Source organism: Bombina bombina, chromosome 3, assembly GCF_027579735.1.
Source record: "Bombina bombina isolate aBomBom1 chromosome 3, aBomBom1.pri, whole genome shotgun sequence".
Taxonomy (NCBI): Eukaryota; Metazoa; Chordata; class Amphibia; order Anura; family Bombinatoridae; genus Bombina; species Bombina bombina.
This window is the reverse complement of record NC_069501.1, coordinates 170,270,074-170,292,129: the sequence shown is the minus strand read 5'-3', so window position 1 is coordinate 170,292,129 and position 22,056 is coordinate 170,270,074. Positions and strand designations below refer to the sequence as shown.

General features: G+C 36.2%; 1 protein-coding gene across 1 annotated transcript in view; it reads right to left on the bottom strand.

Annotated features, from left to right (window-relative positions):
- Positions 1 to 22,056, bottom strand: part of CADM2 (cell adhesion molecule 2) — a 798,115-nt gene that overhangs the window by 253,934 nt on the left and 522,125 nt on the right. The window contains exon 7 of the mRNA XM_053705198.1: positions 10,921 to 11,099. Coding sequence (XP_053561173.1) covers positions 10,921 to 11,099 — 179 coding nt within the window. The remainder of the gene's footprint in view (positions 1 to 10,920; positions 11,100 to 22,056) is intronic.

Genomic DNA, 22,056 nt, shown 5'->3' with positions numbered 1-22,056 from the left:
TTAAACTGAATTGTGGGTGTAGTGGGGGTGTATTTATAGGCATTTTTGAGGTTTGGGAAACTTTGCCCCTCCTGGTAGGAATGTATATCCCATACGTCACTAGCTCATGGACTCTTGCCAATATGAAAGAAATGAATTTATAAGGTAAATTCTTACATAAATTATGTTTTTGTTTCTTTAACCACTTAAGGACCGGGCATTTCAGACTAAAACTTCCCCAAAAGACCTGATCATTTTTGCCATATATTTTTTTAGTAGACAACCCAAAGCATTGGTCTAGGTCCATTTTGGTATATTTCATGCGATCAAATAAAAGAAAAATAATATTGGTAATTAGAAGGACGATCATTGCAGCTGTGCACCGCACTTCTATTATTCATGGCAGTGAAGGGGTTAATCAGGTAGATTGTAAGTTTAAAGGGACAGTCAACTCAAAAAATGTTATTGTTTAAAAAGATAGATAATCCCTTTATTACCCTTTCCCCAGTTTTGTGCACCGCACTTCTATTATTCATGGCAGTGAAGGGGTTAATCAGGTAGATTGTAAGTTTAAAGGGACAGTCAACTCAAAAAATGTTATTGTTTAAAAAGATAGATAATCCCTTTATTACCCTTTCCCCAGTTTTGCATAGCCAACATGGTTATATTAATACACTTTTTACCTCTGTGATTACCTTGTATCTAAGCCTTTTCTGACAGCCCTCTGATCACATGACTTTTTATTAATTATCTATTGACTTGCATTTTAACCAATTAGTGCAGTGTCTGCCACAATCCACGAGCGTGAGCACAATGTTATCTATATGGCTCACATAAACAAGAACTTCCCTGTTGTGAAAAGCTAATAAAAACATGTAATAAGAGGCTGTCTTTAGTGGCTTAGAAATAGGCAGAAATTAGAGGTTTAAAGGCTATAAAGTATATTAATATAACAATGTTGGTTGTGCAAAGCTGGGGAAGTAAAGGCGTTATCTATATTTTTTAAACAATAACAATTTTGGTGTTGACTGTCCTTTTAATTTAGCTTTAGAGTAGAGATTAACATCCCACCTGACACTTCTCACCCCGTGATCCCTACCTGATCCCTCCCAAATAGCTCTCTTCCATTCCCCACTGGTCACCCCATCTTAAGTACTGGCAGACAGTCTACCAGTATGCAGTTTTAGACTTTTTTATTATTATTTTTGTATTATGATTATTGTCTTCATTGTATGATTACCCCTTACCTTCCCACCTCCCTGATCCCTCCAAAAAAATCACTCTTACCCCCCCCCCCCCTAGTTTCCACCATCTTAGGTAATGAAAGCTGTCTGCCAGTACCCTGTTTTCTATTATTTTTCTTTCTAAGTGAATAATAATTTAAAAACAAATGTCTATAATATAGCTGCCCCCTGCATTTAACCCACCATCCCTCTACAATCTTTTTGCTACCCTCTATTCCCCCTCTCTACTTTAGTATCTCCCCTACCCTCTGTTTCCTCTCCTTCCACCTCCACCCCCCCAGCGATGGGCCACCCACTTGCCTCCCTCCTAACCCTTCCACATCACTAACGATCGGCACCAACTGCTACCTGATGCAGAGAGGGGCACAGAGTGTTTCTCTCTGCATTGGTAACTCTGCAACTCTATTTCTGCACTATACTGTTAGCGAGATTGCGGTAGAGAGAGGCCCAGGACAGCAGCGTCGTACAGAGTATGGTGCTGATCCTTAAGGGCTTAATGACTAGTGCTGTACAGGTTACAACACTGTTCGTTAAGGGGTTAAAACAGCATTTATATGGATTGTTGTAGTGTTTGTTTAGTAGTGCTTATAAAGCAAAATTAGATAGAAAACACATCAGCTATTTCTATCAATCTTGACTTTTAAATGTTATAGATGGACTTTTAACTTTTTATGGGCTCCTTCTCTTGGGTTTACTTATATCTCCTTTAGAATGTGAGCTAAAAAATCTACCTGTCCTGTTGATCATTTTATGTAAATATGGTTTACAGCTTACAGTGACTCTACCCTTATGAGTTATGTAAATGTATTCCTACTATTGAACTTCACTATTGAATACTTTAATGTTACAGCACTTTGTAATATGTTGGCACCGTATGAATTAACAAAAATTATAATATCTATATGAGCTTTATTGAAAGGTAAATCACAATTTATTGTTTGACCATTTTGGGCATAATAACAAATAAATAAAAATAAGACATTTTATAAATATATATATATATATATATATATATAGTAAAGCAGTTATGGATCCCACGGACGGACTCCGTGTTGCAGCAAGGACCCAAGAAAAGCAGGCACACAGGTTTTTTCATAAACACTCCGGTTTATTTGCAAAGTTGATTACCAAACGTTTCGGCTCACACACGAGCCTTTGTCAATGGTGTACAAAACCAAATGTGGAAAACTAGAGCACAAACTAACCTTAAATACCCACCCAGCCCAAGTGATAGACCAATCAGAGAGAGTGACAGCGGCACACCCACTCACACAGACCTAAACAGCTTATTGCCGGGCTCAATGTGGGCGTCACGTGACGTCATCACGTTACCGCCGTCCTGTGTGTAACCATGGAAACATGCGTAACCATGGAGACCAAACATACACAAATGTACTGTGCGGGTGCGCTGGCGGGTAAGCCTCTGATGGAAAACATATCAATTAATCAAACAGTGATCTGAATACCCCTATATACAAATACAATAAAGGAATAGGTATCTATCTATATGCAACACTAAGACAAACCTAATATATAGCTAATAAAGTGAAAGGCGCTACCGAAACCCAGAGTATAAAAAACTACTAACACAGCCCTCTATACTCATAGTATCAAGGCATGTGGGGAGGTAGCAGGTGAGGGCATAAAAAACAATCTCAAGCCCCCTAGATATTTAGACAGGTATACATTGCATCATGCCAGAGGAGTAGGTAGAAAGTAAGTCCTGGATGACTCCCACTTCTTCACATCTTATTTGTGTTTATACCAGCAGCCAAAGTCTATGTTGACATTCAGGCCTCGAGGGGCAACTGTGTCCAGTGTGAAGATCCATCGGGATTCCATTCTTAATAGTGCCAGTCCTCTATCACCACCACGTCTGTTGTGGGGCACATGGTCAATCAGCATCACTCGCAAAGAGGAAACAGAGTGTCCTGCAGTTGCAAAATGTCGCGCAACCGGTTGTTCAGATCGACCTTTTTCTATTGCTTGACGAATTGCTGTTTTATGATTAGCCAAACGTTCTTTGAACGCTGTCACTGTTTTGCCTATGTAGAATTTGGAACATGGGCAAATAATGGCGTACACCACATATTCCGATGTGCAGGATAATCGATGTCTTATTTTGTATCTTTTGTTGTTATGGGGATGTTGAAATGATGTCCCAGCAATGAGATTGTTGCAAGTAACACAATTGCCACATTTGTAACATCCTGGTTTCCCTCTCGTGAGCCATGTCTGTTTTTCATAGCAGTGTGTGGGATCACTGAGTACTAGTAGATCCCTGAGGTTACTAGCTCGCTTGTATACCACCCGGGGTACCGGAGCATCCACAAAAGGTAGACTAGTGTCCTTGGAGATCATCATCCAATTCTTCCTTATCACATTCTGAAGCATCCCTGATCCCGGAGTGTAGGTAGTTACAAAGTTCATCCGGTTCGGTTGTTCCGTTACTGTCCGTTTCGGGATAGTGTCATTCTGGGTGAGCTGTATGGCTTTACTCTTTTGTTGATCTATTAGCATAGGTGGATATCCTCTGCTCAGAAATTTTTGTGACATTTCTTCAAGCTGTCTCTCTTTTCGGGAGTCATCCGTGTTGTTCCGGACGACCCGCAGGAGTTGTGAGGAGCTAACACCATCCCTCTGGAATCTAGGGTGGAAACTCTGGTAATGGAGTATAGAATTCTTATCAGTGGGTTTATTGAACAAGGTGGTGTGCAATTTATCACCATTAGGTGTTACTACTCTGAAAATTTCCAGGTCAAGAAAATGAATCTGATTGTTATTATGTTCCATTTTAAATTTAATCGTGGAGTTAAGGGTGTTTAATCCTTCAACCCACCCAATAAGTTTTTCAGGGGTATCACCCCAAATCAAGAAGACATCGTCTATGTATCTGCGATACATTTTGATGGGGTTCTGCCTGGAGAATATATTGTATTTTTCATACATCGCCATATAAATGTTAGCATACGATGGGGCCATATTTGACCCCATCGCAGTGCCCATAACTTGTAAGAAGTACTCGTTTTCAAATCGAAAATAGTTTTTCTCCAAGCAGAACTCCATCAGATGCAGCAGAAATTCCACAGGTGGACCAGTATATAGTGGGTTGTCAATCAGGATTTGTCGTACCATGTTGATACCATGCCCATGGGGTATCACCGTGTATAAACTTACTACGTCCATAGTAACTAGAGTGTCAGTAGGGGCCAGATTATCAAAGTCTCTCAGTAGTTTAATGAGTTCAGAGGAATCTCTGAGATGGGACTGAGTGTTTTGAACCACTGGTTGAAGGTAGAAATCAATGAATTCTGCTAAGGGTTGCATCAATGATCCCCTGGCAGACACAATAGGTCTGCCGGGGGGATCTTCGAGGGACTTATGGATTTTGGGCAGTAAATATAGTATTGGGCAGATTGGATGATCAACTGAAAGAAAGCCCAACACATCATCATCAATTACCCCAGCTTGATGTGCCAAGCCCAAGAATTCATCGATTTCTCTTTTAAAAGTTTTGGTAGGATTAGATTGTAGTTTGCGGTAGGTATTGTGGTCACGTAGTTGTTTAAAAGCCTCACCTCTATACTGTACATAGTCAAGTATCACTGTGGCCCCACCCTTATCCGCTGGCCTTATGACTATGTCCTTGTCAGTTGACAGAGACTTAATTGCCCGTCTTTCGGCACTTGTAATGTTGTCTCTTGGCAGAGGCATATCTTTGTGTAGTTCAGTAAGGGTGGTTGTACAGATATGGTGGAATGTTTTTATTGACGAATGTGTGTTAGTCGGTTCAAAGGTGCTGTTGATCATTTTATGTAAATATGGTTTACAGCTTACAGTGACTCTACCCTTATGAGTTATGTAAATGTATTCCTACTATTGAACTTCACTATTGAATACTTTAATGTTACAGCACTTTGTAATATGTTGGCACCGTATGAATTAACAAAAATTATAATATCTATATGAGCTTTATTGAAAGGTAAATCACAATTTATTGTTTGACCATTTTGGGCATAATAACAAATAAATAAAAATAAGACATTTTATAAATATATATATATATATATATATATATAAGTACACATTAAAACAGATGATTAAATACTAATACTGCTGGACTTCACATGTGGGTTGTTAATGAGGTATGAGGGTATTTAAATCCTTGCTTAAGGTTTTGTTCAATTGATTGTCTGAAGACGGGGAGTGTTTCCCCGAAACGTTACACATAAGGGAATAAAGTGTTTTCACCCCTTGTTAAATCCAGTGAGTGCCTTCTATTTTTTGTTATATTTCCATATTTGTAGTGCACCCCATTACAATAACGGTTGTCGTGGTATGTGTTTGTGTATTTGAGTGGAAAGGGCTCCTAAAGTATATATACATATGTATATATCTGTATATGTGTGTATATATGTGTTTATATGTTTAAATATTTATGTATTTTCATATATACACATATAAATATAAATACACATGTATATACACATATAGAAATGCATATATACAGACATACACATATTTAGAGATGTATATGTGTGTACATACATACATTATAGCCCTTTCCATTCAAATATCTTGTCATATACCATATACCTTTTATTTCTTATATCTTTAGTATGTTCTTGTGCAGAGGCATCTACTTTCAACTTGTAATATGAGCACAAGTTAGTGTGAGCTGGATATTTCAATATTGTGTGCATGCTTATAGCGCACCACTTGTAATCTAGCTCTTTGTGTTTTAAAGTTAAAAGTAAGAGATCTGAAAATATTGTTTAACAAGAGAAACTGGTCTGTGGTTGTTTCACGTGTATTCTGCTAAGTGTAACTCAGCCTTGCGATTTTATTGAATACAGCATTTGGAGAATATTAAAGGGTCTATGTTTAGATTTTAGGTCTCCTCTAGTTATTTTATATTAAACAGCACAATGTTTTCATAGAATGACATCTGAATGTTATGTTGAAGTTCTATGCAATGATTTTAAAGCAGTATTTTGTCTTATTTTTTCATTTCTACATTTCTATATACCCTTAATGGCTAAGATTCACCAACATTTTATAATTCAGTTACTATTGTTATTTTTCACCTGTTAAAGCTCTTTTTAAATAATCACCTTGTTCCTGGAATCAGAGGTCTCTTTGAACTGCTCAGAATTCACATTTATTCAAAATGCATTCATTGCACCACAGGGGTAACTATATCCAACATGCTGAGTTCCTGAGGTCAGCTTAATAAGAAAGCCTTGACTTCATTTTGAACCTGAATTGCAGTGACTTCTTCTGAACAAAATTAATTGAAGGAACATAATCTCCACTAGGAAAATGATCAAACACATTAAATGATTGTGTTATTGCACTATTGCAATGCAAATGCATTAAACACATAAAGGGATATGAAACCCAAATTTTTCTTTTCATGATTCAGATAGAGCATGCATTTTTAAGCAACTTTCCATTTTACTCCTAGTATCAATTTGTCTTCGTTCTCTTGGTATCTTTATTTGAAAAGCATGAATGTAAGATTAGGAGTGGGCTCATTTTTCGTTTAGCACCCTGGGTAGCGCTTGCTGATTAGTTGCTACATTTAGAAAATTGCTTAAAATTGCATGTATTATCTGAATCATTAAATATTGTCTGGTCAAGCTGAACACCACAGCATAACCAATCAGTGCTGCATATTAGTGTAGCCACTAATTACTGGTCGTGTTCAGCTCTGGATTGACAGTGTATTATTAATTTAACTTACTTTAACTTTAGCTCATATTTTAGGTGTGTTAGAGAAAACTGAGCACTTTAACTTTAGCTCATATTTTAGGTGTGTTAGAGAAAACTGAGCACAAAATCCTAGTGAAATGCATGGGAAACAAGAAAAATACATAATTATGTCTTATGTTGGGGCTGATGATGTAAAGATCTCCACTCTGGCAAAATTATCTAAGCAGCCTCAGTGTTGTGATGTCTCTCAAATATTTCAGATAGGCAAATGTTATCTTTAGAGCTGTTTATTTAAATATGCTGGTTCTGGTTGTGAAGGAGACACATATAATTTGCAATAGAAAAATAGAAAAAAACTCAAAGATTGTGCAGGATTTATCTCTTTGCTGAAGAGTTTTTGATCATCAGCACCCACCAAAAAAAATTAAAAAATAAATAAATAACTGGTTGATATGAGGCTTGAAGTTAATCAAACACTTTGCCATAAATGCTGAGTTCCCTAACACTACTGAACATCAGCTAATACATCCACAGACATAACTTAAGGACACTAGATTTCTATGTCATATATTTTATATTGACCATCATCTTTAATGTAAAGGAATTTTTACATGACAAAAATGTAACTTATTTTTGAATGCTGGAATGCTTCCCACCCCATAGAGAACTTCTTCATTTTGTCAAAATTGCATTAAAAAGTATCCAGCGGCTGACAGAGAGTGGAACTTTATGATTCATATTGCCACAAAGGTATATTAGAAGTTAAAATAAACACAACCACTAAGCATAGCCTTATTACTGACAATACCAAAGTAAAGTTTTTGGCAAAATCAGTTCTCCAACATATTGATTTAAATAGATTTACAACAGAGTCTAAAACATACTTTGGTTTTATCATGAATCTTATAATGATTATGATTTGTCAGACACAGTTGAAATGCAATTTTTGATTTTTTAATCAGTGTGTTTTACAAATGTAATTATAACATGTGTTTGTTGCATATTTTTACATTTACTAGAAATATCAGTGCTGATGAGTTACAAGCTCGACTGCAGAATACTCTGGGTCGGTCATCTCCTAAACTATAACATTAAGTCAACATATTTTCTTATTTTGTGTGTACACCCTCAAGGGCAAGGATTTGTCCATTTGTTAATGATTTAAGCAGTGACTGATGAACAGTCAGATACATAGTTTCTGCAGAGGATCTCACACTGAGACCAAGATGGCACAACATGGATTAGGTTCGTTAAGCAACGTTCTTCATAGGGACCTTGGCACAGCTGCATATCTGAACTTGATAAATAATTCATAGTTAGCTTTCCAACTTTCAAATGAGAAGATTCAGATTGAAAATGTGACCTGCAATATTATGTTTCTAGCGGGATATTAATAGAAAATACAAACTGATGTCGTCCAATGGTTGTTACCACAGCATGTTACCTCTGCATTAGTGCAAATGAACATTTATCTGAGCTGTAGAGTAGAACAGGACAGGATATGAAAATGAATTTGAGAATACTAATGTTTACCTTATTTACTGGGTAATTTATCATTGTCTTTCTTTTATCCTTCACGCTAAACAGCATCTAATACATTCATTTTCTTCACATGATAAAGCCCTTGATGATTATTTTATAAATGAACAATGCATGGCATTTCTGTCCATATTCAAAAGCAAACCAAAGCAAAACTAAACTGTGGTTAAAATCCAGGCAGCAAGCCTAGTTTCTTTAATAGGGTTATCTCACAAGCAACAGTTTTTATGTATATGACCATCTCTCCCAGATTGCTCTACTTCTGTTAATGTAGGAGTTTTGTAAATTATTTTTTTGACATTTTGAACATTTGTTTGTGACAACAGCTGTTAAGAAACAATATTGAAGCATTTCCAAAAAGACATAATTAGCATTTTGTTTTAACATTGAGTATGTAGCTGAACTCATTTTACAACATATTTTATATTTCTTCTTAACAGATTTTTCACATACCCAGAAAACCTATAGTCCAAAGTGCTTATTAACATTTGTGTACTGGAAAAGGAAAGGTAATTACATTAAATGATACCTTTAGTAGCAAAATATGTTTATTCACAGGCTGACAGATATCTTCATTTTGTCTAGTTTACAAGCTCATCGTCTTTTAGCTTTTGCACACTATGACTTTCCAAAAACTTCATATTCCATCTATAAAAACTACTATAATTTAATTTTACTAAGATCACAAAGTTCAACCAACTTTCCTACAAACTATATTATCTATTCATTGTTTTACTCTGCAAACTCATTCTCTGAAAAAAATAGTTTCAAACAAGGATTGGTTTGAGTTCATTCTATATCACTGTGCATATATGTACTTTATATTTATCATATCCTTTGTGTATAGCTTTGCAGAATATGTTAGCAGCTAGACTTTTCTAAATATGATAGGGATGAGGCCTTAATGCTGGTGGAAAATAATGGTTATATTCAAAAGATGGATTAGACAGAGAAAAATAGATGATAGATAGATAGATAGATAGATAGATAGATAGATAGACAGAACAATTATTTTACATTTTTAAAAAAGCTATTTCCTTGGCTAAACATACCACCTGAAAATTTGACCTCTAACAGATTTTCTATGAGCCAGACTTGAACTCATATTGCTTACCTATTTGTAAATGGGAGGAATGGTAGATTTAAAGAACAAGCTGTAAAGAGACTGAACTGAAAAAAAATCCTTCTGCAAGTGTGCTATTGAAAGTAATAACATACCTTTTTAAAAAAAAAATATACTCCACCTTGTTAGTATTGGTCTACATTCAATAAAACCTGCTTGTGAAATTAATATTTCAGAGATAAAAAACCCTCTCAACAACATCACAACTTGAAAATGGCACAATTGAAAAAGATCAACACCCACCATTCATCACAGCTATGGGCTTCTAGTTAAAGGGACATGAAACCCCCAATTTTACTTTTATGATTCAGACAGACCATACAATTTTAAGCAACTTTCTAATTTACTTATATTATCTAGTTTGTTTTGTTCTCTTGATATCCCTTGTTAAAAATTATATCTAGGTAGGCTCAGAAGCTATTGATTGGTAGCTGCATATATATGCTTAATGTTATTGGCTCACCCAATGAGTTTAGCTAGCTCCCAGTAGTGTATTGTTGCTTTTTAAACAAAGGATACCAAGAGAATTAAGCAAATTAGATAATAGAAGTAAATTATAAAGTTGTTTAAAGTTGTAGACTGTCTGAATCATAAAGGAAAAAATATGGAGTTTAATTTCCCTTTAAGCTCCATTATAATCAAAGGAACCATATTTATCTCATCATTGTTTGCTTCTTGGTGCATAAATGACCTCTACTGTAAAGGATACCTGCTTCACAAAAATGTCTAAAACTCTTACAGAACAAACTAATTAAAATAAAAAGCACTCTCTATAATACATTACACTCTAAAATATGCACAACATAAAATGTAAATCAGTAAAAATAAATTAAATAAAAGCAATCAAGAGTTCTACATGCTGCATGGAGGTGTAGTTAAAAAAATCCAAACCATGCCTCTAAAACCCCAAAATGCCCATGGCCAGTCCCAACAGTCACCTTTCATTCTATCCAGTGATAAGTTTTTACCATAACAAGTTAGACATTCAAATAATGTACAAATAATGTACAGCTAAACATTTTTAAATAAATAATTTCCAAGCATATTTCCTAAAACAATGTGCAGAACATGGGAACAATAAGCAGAAGCTCCCTTTTCTCATTTTACCACTGACATTATGTTCAAGGAATTTAATTTCTTTGTACTACCTTTAAATATTTTTGTGGACTCCAATGGATCAACCTACCATTTTTTTAATATTTGAGTAAATTAAATATTTGAGACATTTTTTTAAATTCTTGTTTGCTGTCTTCAGTTGTACATTGGAAACTGATAAGTGAATTACGGTACATATATATGTTAATATTATATTACACTTACCATTGATTATCAAGATATATTCAGCACTGGTTTCACCAATATCATTTTTTACTTGACATCGATACGTGCCATTGTCTGTTTTGTTCAAAAAACTAATTGTTAATTCCCTGCCATTGACTGTCATTCTTTCAGGGTCCGGAAGTTCTGCGCCATCCTTTGTCCATGATACAGGCTTTGGTCTTTTGGAACAAACAATAAAAGAAAAAGAAGAATATTACCAAATGGAGGGACAAATCAATGTAGTCATTTAAGTTTAACTCATATATATTCTGTTATTTGCAAACACGTTTAAAAATAACATAATTTATGCTTACCTGATAAGTTCATTTCTTTCATGGTGGTGAGACTCCAGGATCCATTACTCCTGGGAATTACTCTTCTCTAAAACCAGGAGGAGGCAAAGATTACCAAACCCCAATAGTACTATAAACCCCTCCCACCTTACACATGTACACAAAGTGAGATAAGAAAAAAGGAATAAATGACAAAAAAGAGCAGGGGATAAAAGATAAGCTAAATAATTTTTTTATCCTAAAAAACATAAGGTAGGGTCTCATGGACCCACCATGAAATAAATTAATTTATCAGGTAAGCTTGATTATGTTTTCTTTCATACAGGTTATAGTTCATGATCCATTATTTCTGGGGACTAATACCCAAGCCATGGAGTCCATGAGTAATAATAAAGGGAGGGATTAAAAAACATATTTTTGCACCGAGAAATTAAATCCACAACCCAATAAAAATTTCTATTTTGAATGCACCTAAAATAAATCAAACAGGCAAACAATGAAATTGAGAGATCTACCTGAAGAACTTTCCTACCAAAGACTGCTTCAGAAGATGTAAAAACAACAAAATAGTAGAAATTTGTAAAACTATACATACAATACCAAGTAGTTGTCTTGCAAATCTGGTCAACTGAAGCCTCATTCTTGAAGGCCCAAGAAGTGGCATCTGACCTAGTAGAATGAGCAGTAATCCGCTGTGGTGGAGGCTGACTTGCTTACAAGTAAGCCTTGTGAATCAAAATTTTCAGCCAAAAGGCAAAAAAAACAGCAGAAACTTTCTGACCTTTCCTAGGACCAGAAAGGTGAACAAACAAACTAGAAGTTTGTCTAAAATCCTAAGTAGCATCAATGTAATATTTCAACAGCCTAACAGCGTCCAAAGTATGCAAAGATCCCTCTGAAGCATTCTTAGGAATAGGACATAAAGAAGGAGCAACAATCTCTCGGCTAAGTTATCTGAAGAAACAACCTTTGGGAAAAATCAGATAAGGAGGATCCCAAGAAAGAGCAGATAATTCAGAAACTCTTCTTGCAGAAGAGCTCGACAAAAGAAATAACACTTTCCAAGAAAGCAGTTTAATATCCACCTTATATAGATATTCCAAAAGTGTTACTGCTAGGGGTCCCGTAGGGGGTGCACAGTCCATGCAAAAGAGTCCTGCTTTATCAAAGATGAAATCAGATCATAATATATACACAAATGTCTTTAATCTTGATGGCTGCTCTTCTTAAACAACGGACATCTGAAGCAATATAAAACAAAGAAGGTGCCTCCTAGTGCAATATATTTACACAGTGTGAATAAAGTATATAAGTGATAATATTATACTCACAAATGGAGCAGCACCAAATGTGCTTATTGGAGCCTGCTGAGATTTCTCAGTGATCTCTCAGTGTCCTAGCTCACTGATACCAGGTTTGGAGTCTACTACTCACTGCTGACTCGCTTGCCACCAATCCAGATAATAAATGTGAGAATGAAGCACTGTTTTCAATAAAACACAATTTATTAAAATGCTTAAAATCAGTAGAGCATTAATACTATGTAAAGAGCTATAAGGGATTTAGCGCTCCAAAACCCCTGTGTGTTGGTGAAATATACTTATGATTTAATTATTTTTTATTAGTCAGTGGAGAGCTTTTGACACCTTCTTGCAATGGAGCCCCTCCCTGGCTGCCTAAGTGATACCCTTTCCTAATACAAACCTTATGTTATATGCACAGTAAAACAATTGAGAAATAGTACTGTAGAATGTACTTAGGCATGTATAGTCCAATCTTAAGACATAGGGGCTGATTTATGAAGCTCTGAATGGAGCTTGATGCCCTTTTTTCCACACGAGCCTTCAGGCTCGCCGGAAACAACAGTTATGAAGCAGCGACCTAAAGACCGCTGCTCCATAACTGATCCGCTGCCTCTGAGGCTGCGGTCTTCAATCCGCCCGATCCTATATGATCGGGCTGATTAACACCCACTGCTAGCTGCCGGTTGGCCACAAATCTACAGGAGCGGAATTGCACAAGCAGTTCTGGTAACCTGCTTGTGCAAAGATAAATGCCAACAGATTCAGCAATGTCTGTCGGACATGATATGCTACAGCGTATCATGTTGGACAGACATTGATAAATTGGCCCCATATGTTTCTGTACTTGCAATTGCAAGTGCACAGGTTAGGGATTGTAATGGTAAAATAATTGGTTTGTGTGGATGTCATTGGGCAAAGGTTGGTTTTAAAACTAACCTGTATATAGGTAGCTGTAAGGATAAAAATCCAAGGTTAGTAGAGACATCACCAAATTTAGGTTTGCCAAAAATCTAGGGAGCACTTAGTTAAACTGTGTCATAGTGGTAAAAATAAAAAAAATATTTGTAAGAACATTACTTAGCATTGCCTGATCAATAAGCAAGAGAGCACCTAATTAAGCTGCACCTAGTGGTTACAGTGGTGAGAATCCCAGCTTTGGTTTAAATGCAAAGCCAGAAGATGACCTAAAAACTAGGAAGCAAATAATTAAATTTAACTAATTAGGTTCTAACTGTGAAAATATGGTTCTTCTACCAATTAATGACTACATAGCAAATGAAAATCAACTAAAAAAAAGAACTTAAAATGCCCTCATCTGTATTTATCTGTAGATAACTTTCTGCACTGCCATTTCTTACAACAAGAAATTTCCACTTGTATTGGCATTTAAACTAAATGGTGTTTCTAATTAGGCAATATAGGTAGCTTGGTACAACCTCTTAAAGAAGCAAATACCTGTTTGGTCAGGTGATTAAATCTTTTTCTATCATCCTATATTTTGTATTCTTCATACACGCCTCAGTTCTAAAGCAAGATATAAGTCAAAATTCTAAGTATATACAGATATGTCTGTGCCTAGAAATTCTTGCTTTCAACTGCCAATAAAAACTGAAAAAATAACCTACTACTTATGCTCAGGGATAGGCACAAGCCAAGGCTGTGCTGAATTTTATTATACTCATGCAGATACCACTGATCTTATAAACAGCCCTTGTCTGGCTATACACATGTGCCAGTGTCACTTCTGTGTCTTTGTATAGAGCTGGGTGTTATTATACAGATGCAGAAGATACACATCCAGTGTTTCACTCAGGCTTTATTTATTCGATAACTTATCACCCAATATTGCTAGCGGTCTCTTAACAAGCCACTAATTTTATTCGCACTAAATATTTTCACTTTCCTATTATTTAATCAGAAAGAATCACAACTTTTCTATATCTTTTCTTTCTATTTAAATACTACTTATAATAAACCTCAGGTGCTGGTTAAAGTGCTTTACCTTTGCATATAAAGCTCCAGGGACACAGTGGCAGCTTGCTTTATGAATCTTCCCTTTCTCTCTGTCTCACTCAGAGTCATTTTCTGGTACTAAGCGGCATCATGTGGGAGTGGCCACAACCCTGCGAAACGTGATGCTGCGTGTTTTAAGGAGGAGTCAGGACCAGTATTCATCTGTCTTACTCCTCACTCACCACAGCAAAATGGGCGGCAGACACTGCAAGGGCCAGTCATGGACACCAGTGTCCGTGTACGGACACCTTGCCTATCCCTGCTTATGCTATTGGTTAATAGTGGGAATATTCTGAATATTTCCTTTATGTACTACTCCCTGCCAGCACACTATTGGATGATAATTTAACACACCAGATATTTATTACACATCAGGAGTTATAAGTTATATGTGTATTTTATTCCTCTTCTGCTAAACAAAAGGAGTTTGAGATAATAGGTTTTAAATATTTTGTTTCATTATTCAAGATGACATTTTTTTTTAAATTACGAGTTACTTTATAATATTTTACATATTTTACTAGCATAGATAGCTTAATAGAATTCCCAAAACAGGTATTTACAGCGCAACAAATGGAGGAGTCTTAATTTGAAAAATAATAAAGATAAAATCTGTTTGTTACAATAATAGCAATATAAACAATGGCAATATTAGATTATGTGAACTTTACAGTAATAATATTGTGCTTCTAATTAAATTATACATTTACCACATTCAAAGGTCAAAGACAAAATATCAGCACATACAGTCCAATGTCTTTTCCACTTATTCAAAACCGTGCAGTTCGTTTGTCAAGTACTTCACAGTCTGAGGATTGCAGCTTGATTCAGAGATGTGTCACCACACACTCTATATGTGAGAAAATCCTGTAGCATAAGAAAAAAAGCGCAAATCCTATCAAGGTAGACGTTTTGTGTTTTTTATTTGACACACATGGTTAAAAACATTTACAAAATTCCTCAGGCCTCACAGTGGAGGCAGGGGGTGCATGACCTGTTAAGTTTAGAGAGATTTCACTATGCCCAAATAGGGAAACTAGACGCCCATGAAATGCTGATCCAGCTATGGAATCGGGAGGCCCCCGATGGGCAATGATTTTAAATTAATTACACTTTCTGCTGAAGGTGCCTGGTGTTCTTCTTTCTCTTTATCCCTCTCCCCCTTTTTTTTTTTCACCCCTTCTTCCATATCTTCTCCCTCCTGCTTTTTTCCCTCATCCCGTGTGATGAACCCTTCCCCTTCTTCAACCCCTCCCTCCCCCTACTTTCAACCTCCTTAATTAATCATCTATCAGAGTACATGGGCGCTTGGGTGTCTTCGAATTTGCTGTCATCCTACTGGGAGACAACCCAGGCGTCTATATCCTATGGTGCGGTCTTGCACAGCCACCTGTGCGAAGTAAAGTTATCTGGAATTTGTATAATTTTGTTAAGGTTTAATGTTGACCTTATGTCATAATTGCTCTTCGGAGCCACATACTGTGTTTTGCATTCTCTGTTAAATGAATGGTCTCACACACAGAAAGGAAAATTGAGAAAAAGTGGAAAACAGGAGCCCTGTACCTTCAACTCTCCTCTCTCACTGCTCTTTAGAAACGGACTACATTTGACTTTTTCTTCCGCAGTCTAGAGAGTTGCAGAATGTATTTTTGAAAATGAATGTTGTAACCTTATCAGGCGTTGCATACAACGTATGTTTGTTGTTATCTTTTTTCTTCTTTTCAAATAAAGCTCCTTTTAAAAAAAAAAAAAAAAAAAATTACAAAAGTAAAAAAAGTTACAAGCCTGTATCCCAATCGTAGCGAACAAAAGAACAAGTCACAGTAAAAACCGCTTCAAATGTTCTCACAGTCGTATATCTGATCCAGAGGAGCCTCGTCAAGCTCCTCTGTTTTTAACCGTGTGTGTCAAATAAAAAACACAAAACGTCTACCTTGATAGGATTTGTGCTTTTTTTCTTCTTGCTACAGCATAGATAGTTTAAGGTTAAAATTTTGCTGCAGCACATCTGGGGGTATAAAACATAGTTGAAGAGTATATGTGTTATGTAACTGAAGTATTTAAATGTATTTTCTGTTTAAGCATATATTTTTTTTGTGCCATAAAGTAAATACAAATTTTTATGCAAAGAAACAATGGTTTTATAAAAAAAAAAAAAAAGGCTGCTTCTTGGGTGGTAACAAGCTATTATACTATTGTTCGTTCCCAGGTTGAGAGCTTTTAATTTATGCAAATTATGACTCTTAGGGAAGTCTCCTTAAGTGTGATGCGGGAATCCAGATGTGGGCCCGTTGCTCAGTGTGCCTAGAGGAATATGGCTGCACCTCACTGACAAGGCCCATACTAGGCTGAAATGTGCATCTGGTGTTTTGCTGTTCCTCTTGTTCAGAGAGGTATTGCCTGGTATTTTAGTGCTGGACTGTACTGTTAAGTCAGGATGAGACTGATATGCTACAGGAAAGTTCTTCTCTGTGAAAGTATCATGTTGAGCAAAAAGGGGCAGCTTCTTGGGTGGTAGCTAGCCATAGAACAAAATATTATGCTATTGTTCGTTCACAGGTTGAGCGCTTCTCTCTTTTACTTTATGCAAATTTTGAATCTTAAGGAAGTCACCCTAAGTGTGATGCGGGAATCCAGACGTGGACCCGTTGCTAAGTGTGCCTAGAGGGATATGGCTGCACCTCACTGACGAGGCCCACACTAGGCCGAAGCGTACATCTGGGGTTTTGTCATTTCCCTTGTTCAGAGAGGAATTGCCTAGTATTTTGGGGCTGTACTGTACTGTTAAGTCAGGATCAGACTGATATGCTACAGGAAAGTTCTTCTCTGTGAAAGGCACATGTTGAGCAAAAAGAGGCTGCTTCTTGGGTGGCAACTAGCCATAGAACAAGCTATTATGCTATTGTTTGTTCCCAGGTTGAGACTTCTCTCTTTTAATTTATGCAAATTATGACTCTTAGGGAAGTTTCCCGAGGTGTGATGCAGGAATCCAGATGTGGACCCGTTGCTCAGTGTACCTAGAGAGATATGGCTGCACCTCACTGACGAGGCCCACACAAGGCCAAAACATACGTCCGGGGTTTTGCCGTTTCCCTTGTTCAGAGAGGGATTGCCTGGTATTTCGGGGCTGGACTATACTGTTGAGTCAGGATCAGACTGATATGCTACAGGAAAATTCTTCTCTGTGAAAGGCACATGTTGAGCAAAAGGAGGCTGCTTCTTGGGTGGTAACTAGCCATAGAACAAGCTATTATGCTGTTGTTTGTTCCCAGGTTAAACACTTCTCTTTTTTAATTTAAAAAAATCTGCCTATAAAATCTCATTATAAACTTTTAAGTATTTGGTCAAATGTGTCTAATTGATGAATGACTGTGTATGCTCATGTGCTTAAAGCAAAATAATTATATATGGTATTAAAAATAAATCATGAACAAATTAAGTGCATACATATTTAATAAATATGTAATATATTTTATATATAATAAAAAATAGATGTATCTTAATCATATGGATGCAGCATTTTTAAAAAGTGCAATGAGTGTGGAAGCAGTAAAATATAAAAGTTATATCTAGTTAATATTTATACAAAATGTATGAAGAAAATCTTTCATAGCATGAAAGTGTCTATACCCACAATTCATCAGATTTAATTGTCAGGACAAGATATTGGAAAGAAGTTAAGACATTTTTCATTTTTCATTATGATAAGGACTGCAGTGAAAGTGGAACTGTCAATGTTCCCATTTTTTTACCAGGCCTCCATGAGCAAGTTTAACTAAAAGATGATAGCTTAACAAATTTTAAATGTCATTCAAATTAAAAGTAATGGTGCTTAGAGTTTTTTAAAGTTTTCTTTTTTATAGACATCCTAATTTTGGGTATGTTTTCATCAGAAAATTACACATACAAATAAATTTCCTATTATACAAACATGTAAGGCACAGCAAAAGACATTATTTTAAGTACTTTTACAAATATCAGATATACTGTATGTGCCTCTACTACATATGAGTTAAACAGACATTAAACATTATATAAATATTATTAGCATAGTATTGAGGTTATTTTCTACGTCTCTCTAGTCATGGCTGCCACCATATTGAAATTTAGCTGTCACTGCATTACAGTGCTGGTGTGTTTGCTCATGTGCAGCAACTCTTATTGAGATCCAAGCAGGGAAACCTAGGTTCCAAAACTGCAGCACCCATACTAAGAGGGAGGTGCATGAAATGTATTAAGTGTTTAATGTCCTTTAAAAGATAAAGCTTGTATATGTCCATTGTGTTTGTTCATCAATGTACGGTTCTTAAACATATCAATGACTGAGTGGCACTAAATAATTACTAGCATGGATAGTCCCTAGGTTCCTTATCTTCTTTTTATATGTATAAACATACATCTACGTAATTAAAATAAGCATCAACAACAATGATATATATTGCTTAGTAAAAAAAATGATAGTTTAATTTTCTACTTGTAATGTGTAAAATATGACAATGTTTTGTTCCCTGGGGCATTTGTTATTTCCTTCTGAATGAAGAGACTGGAGTCACTTCCCATTCTTAGTTTTATCATGGTTATTCTGATGCTGTGCTAATATACCCCATAGAGGGCTAGATAACGAGTGGAGCCTTATTTAGTGCTCTTGCTCGCAGATTAACATCGCTAGAAGGAGGCTTTTTGTTTGCATCAGGTTGTGCTCGTATTACAAGTTGAAATTAAAAGGTTTGCGAACAAACAAAACCAGTTTGTGCGCTAACAAAAATATTGTGACCAAGTTAACATATTCTCCCCAAAGAAGTCAATGGAGAGCGCAAACTAAAAAAAAAAAAAAAAAAACTAACAGCGCTAACCCAACAGCAGTTATGAAAATATAACATTCTAATGTTCTTCACAAACAAAACAATGTACTTTTTATTGTAAATACATATGTCTATATATACCTATACCTGTATATCTATTCCTATAGTAGGTAGCAGAGAGAAATAACCCAAGCTCACTCGCTTGCTTGGGGAGATTGAAAGGTCCTCTCTCATGCAATTGGTCATTCAAGAGAAGGGGCAGGCTTCACACATTCACTTGAGAATTTAATGATACATACAGGCAGCAAACATAATCTGCTGCCCATATGTTGCGAAGGCGAGCAGACAACTTCTAGATAGATAGATAGATAGATAGATAGATAGATAGATAGATAGATAGATAGATAGATAGATAGATAGATAGATATAGAGAAAAAGACAGAGAGAAAGAGAGATGTAGATAGATGTATTTAAGATTAGTGGATAAAAAGGAATAATAGGAAAATAATTTATAAAATAAAGTTATACGGTAAAAGTATCTGAAAGAAATTGATTTTAAAAATCATTCGGTTTTTTTTTTTTTTTTTTAGGAAAATATGTACATTAGTAGAGTAGACAACCCATTTGGTTTGTATTTTTTTTAACTCAGTAGTGTCAAACTGTACAAGGTCACAATAAAATGGAGGGTAAGAATACTGAGATGGACTCTTTTTGTTGTGGTTTGAAGAGACATTAAAGTTAATCTATTATATTTTTAAGGGAAGTCTTTCACTTCTAGTCAGGGGTTTCCATTGGTACTAGAGGATATATTGGGAAGGTTGTGTGTGTGAGTCCCTTGTATGCTAGGGGCGAGTGCACTGAGGTGATCATATAGGTGGGTCCATTATGTTGTAAGGGAATCTTGACTGTATAAGGTAGATAGTGTTGGAGTGGATTATGCTGTAGGTTTTTCCAATTAGACTCTTTTTTTTATAGGTCTTCCATAAAGGGGTCTAGGCTTCTATAATACTGCTTACTGGAGTAGGTAGAAAGGGTGTGCACATCTGCTATAACAAACAAAAGCACCACAGAAAGAGGATCCAAGTGCATTATATCAAGCAAATAAAAAATGCACTTTAATAAGAAAGCCAAAACCGCACTCACAAAGATGACCCCTTTTACAGCATATAACACATTCACATCTAGGTCTTTTTCCGTTCATCACAGAGTCTTCCTCTTGCATTTCCTAGCTGATCCATGCAGGTATGCTAAGGAAATCAAGGAGGTAAATCTGCACCTTGCAATGTTAATCCAAAGCCCCAGTGTGCAATAATATGTGGAAATAGTCATTATACATATGTTATCTTAATTAAAGCATTAATAAAATAACTAACAAATAACAACAAAAATAGAGAATAAAAGTCCAGAACAATTGCAGTATAAATATTTGCTGGTTTGTTGACATGGCCTGATGCATTTCTCAGGTGTAACCTGCTTCATCAGAGGCTTACCCACTATGCCATGACCACCCCTCTGATGAAGCAGGTCACACCTGAACACTCATTGTTCTCACCCCTGTGCAATATCAATTAAATGTCAAATGATCAATGCAGCAAAAGTCAGTACACCTTTCATTACCGAGATTCAAATCTTTTAGTTTTTTTTAATACTTTGTATGTCCATCTTTATTTTTTGATGACAGACTCAATCCTCCTCGGCATGGAGGATACCAGTGTTGCACACATTTCTGGAGATGTTCTACTGTTCTTCAAAGAATTTTTTTCAGCTGATTTTTCTGGAGTGGTTATGTTTTATATCTTTCTATTTAAAATACCCCAACTGTGTTCATTTGGATTTGAGTCAGGTGTCATGCTTGGCCAGGTCATAGTTTTCACTTTTTTCTTCTTTAGAAACTATTTTGTGATTTTGTCAATGTGCTTTAGATAGTTATCATGAAGGAATATTCCTCTTCTGCCAAGCTTCTGGATAATGGGAGACATCTTGTCAGCCAGGATTTTGGTATATCCACAAGCATTCATGGTGCCATCTACAAAAGCCCTCTCCCCAACACTTTTTGCATTCAAGCAGACCCATATAATCACACTCTAATCTCTGTGCTTCACTGATGGGACTATGCTTTCACTGTGGCAGTAATGGCCAGGCCCACGCCAAACCTACTGGACCCCATCTGAATCAAACAAATTTATCTTGGTCTCATCCGACCCAAGAGTGTTCTCCCAATATTTATCAGGCTTATTTTCATGTTCTTTAGAAAAGTTTAATCTTGCATTTTTTTTTCCGAAGAGCAAGCTAAGTTTTTTACTTAGTCCCTGTCCATAGAGGTTGTAGGCAATGTCCTTCAAACAGAAACTCAGATTTCCATTGATAACCCTGGAGTCAAGTCTGAAGCATTTGCCTGTCTATTTGTCAGAGCTACATTATACAAGTAGTGCACTGTCCGTGGCGTCATTTTAGGAGGACGACCTCTGTGGCTCAGATTAGTGATACTATGGCTCATTCTATGCATCCTGATTACTGCTACAACTGTGTTTCAGCTGATTTTTAGTTGGTCACCAATTTTCCCATCTTTGTGAAGATTTCTCTGGCATTTCTTTTCCATATGGAGCCATGATGCAGACATGCAGATACACACAGCCCATAGGTCCAAAATAGACAAAGCTCTGGTGTTCACAGGTCATTTTAAAACCATGGTCATGCAATTAGGCTAATTGGAAATCACATGCG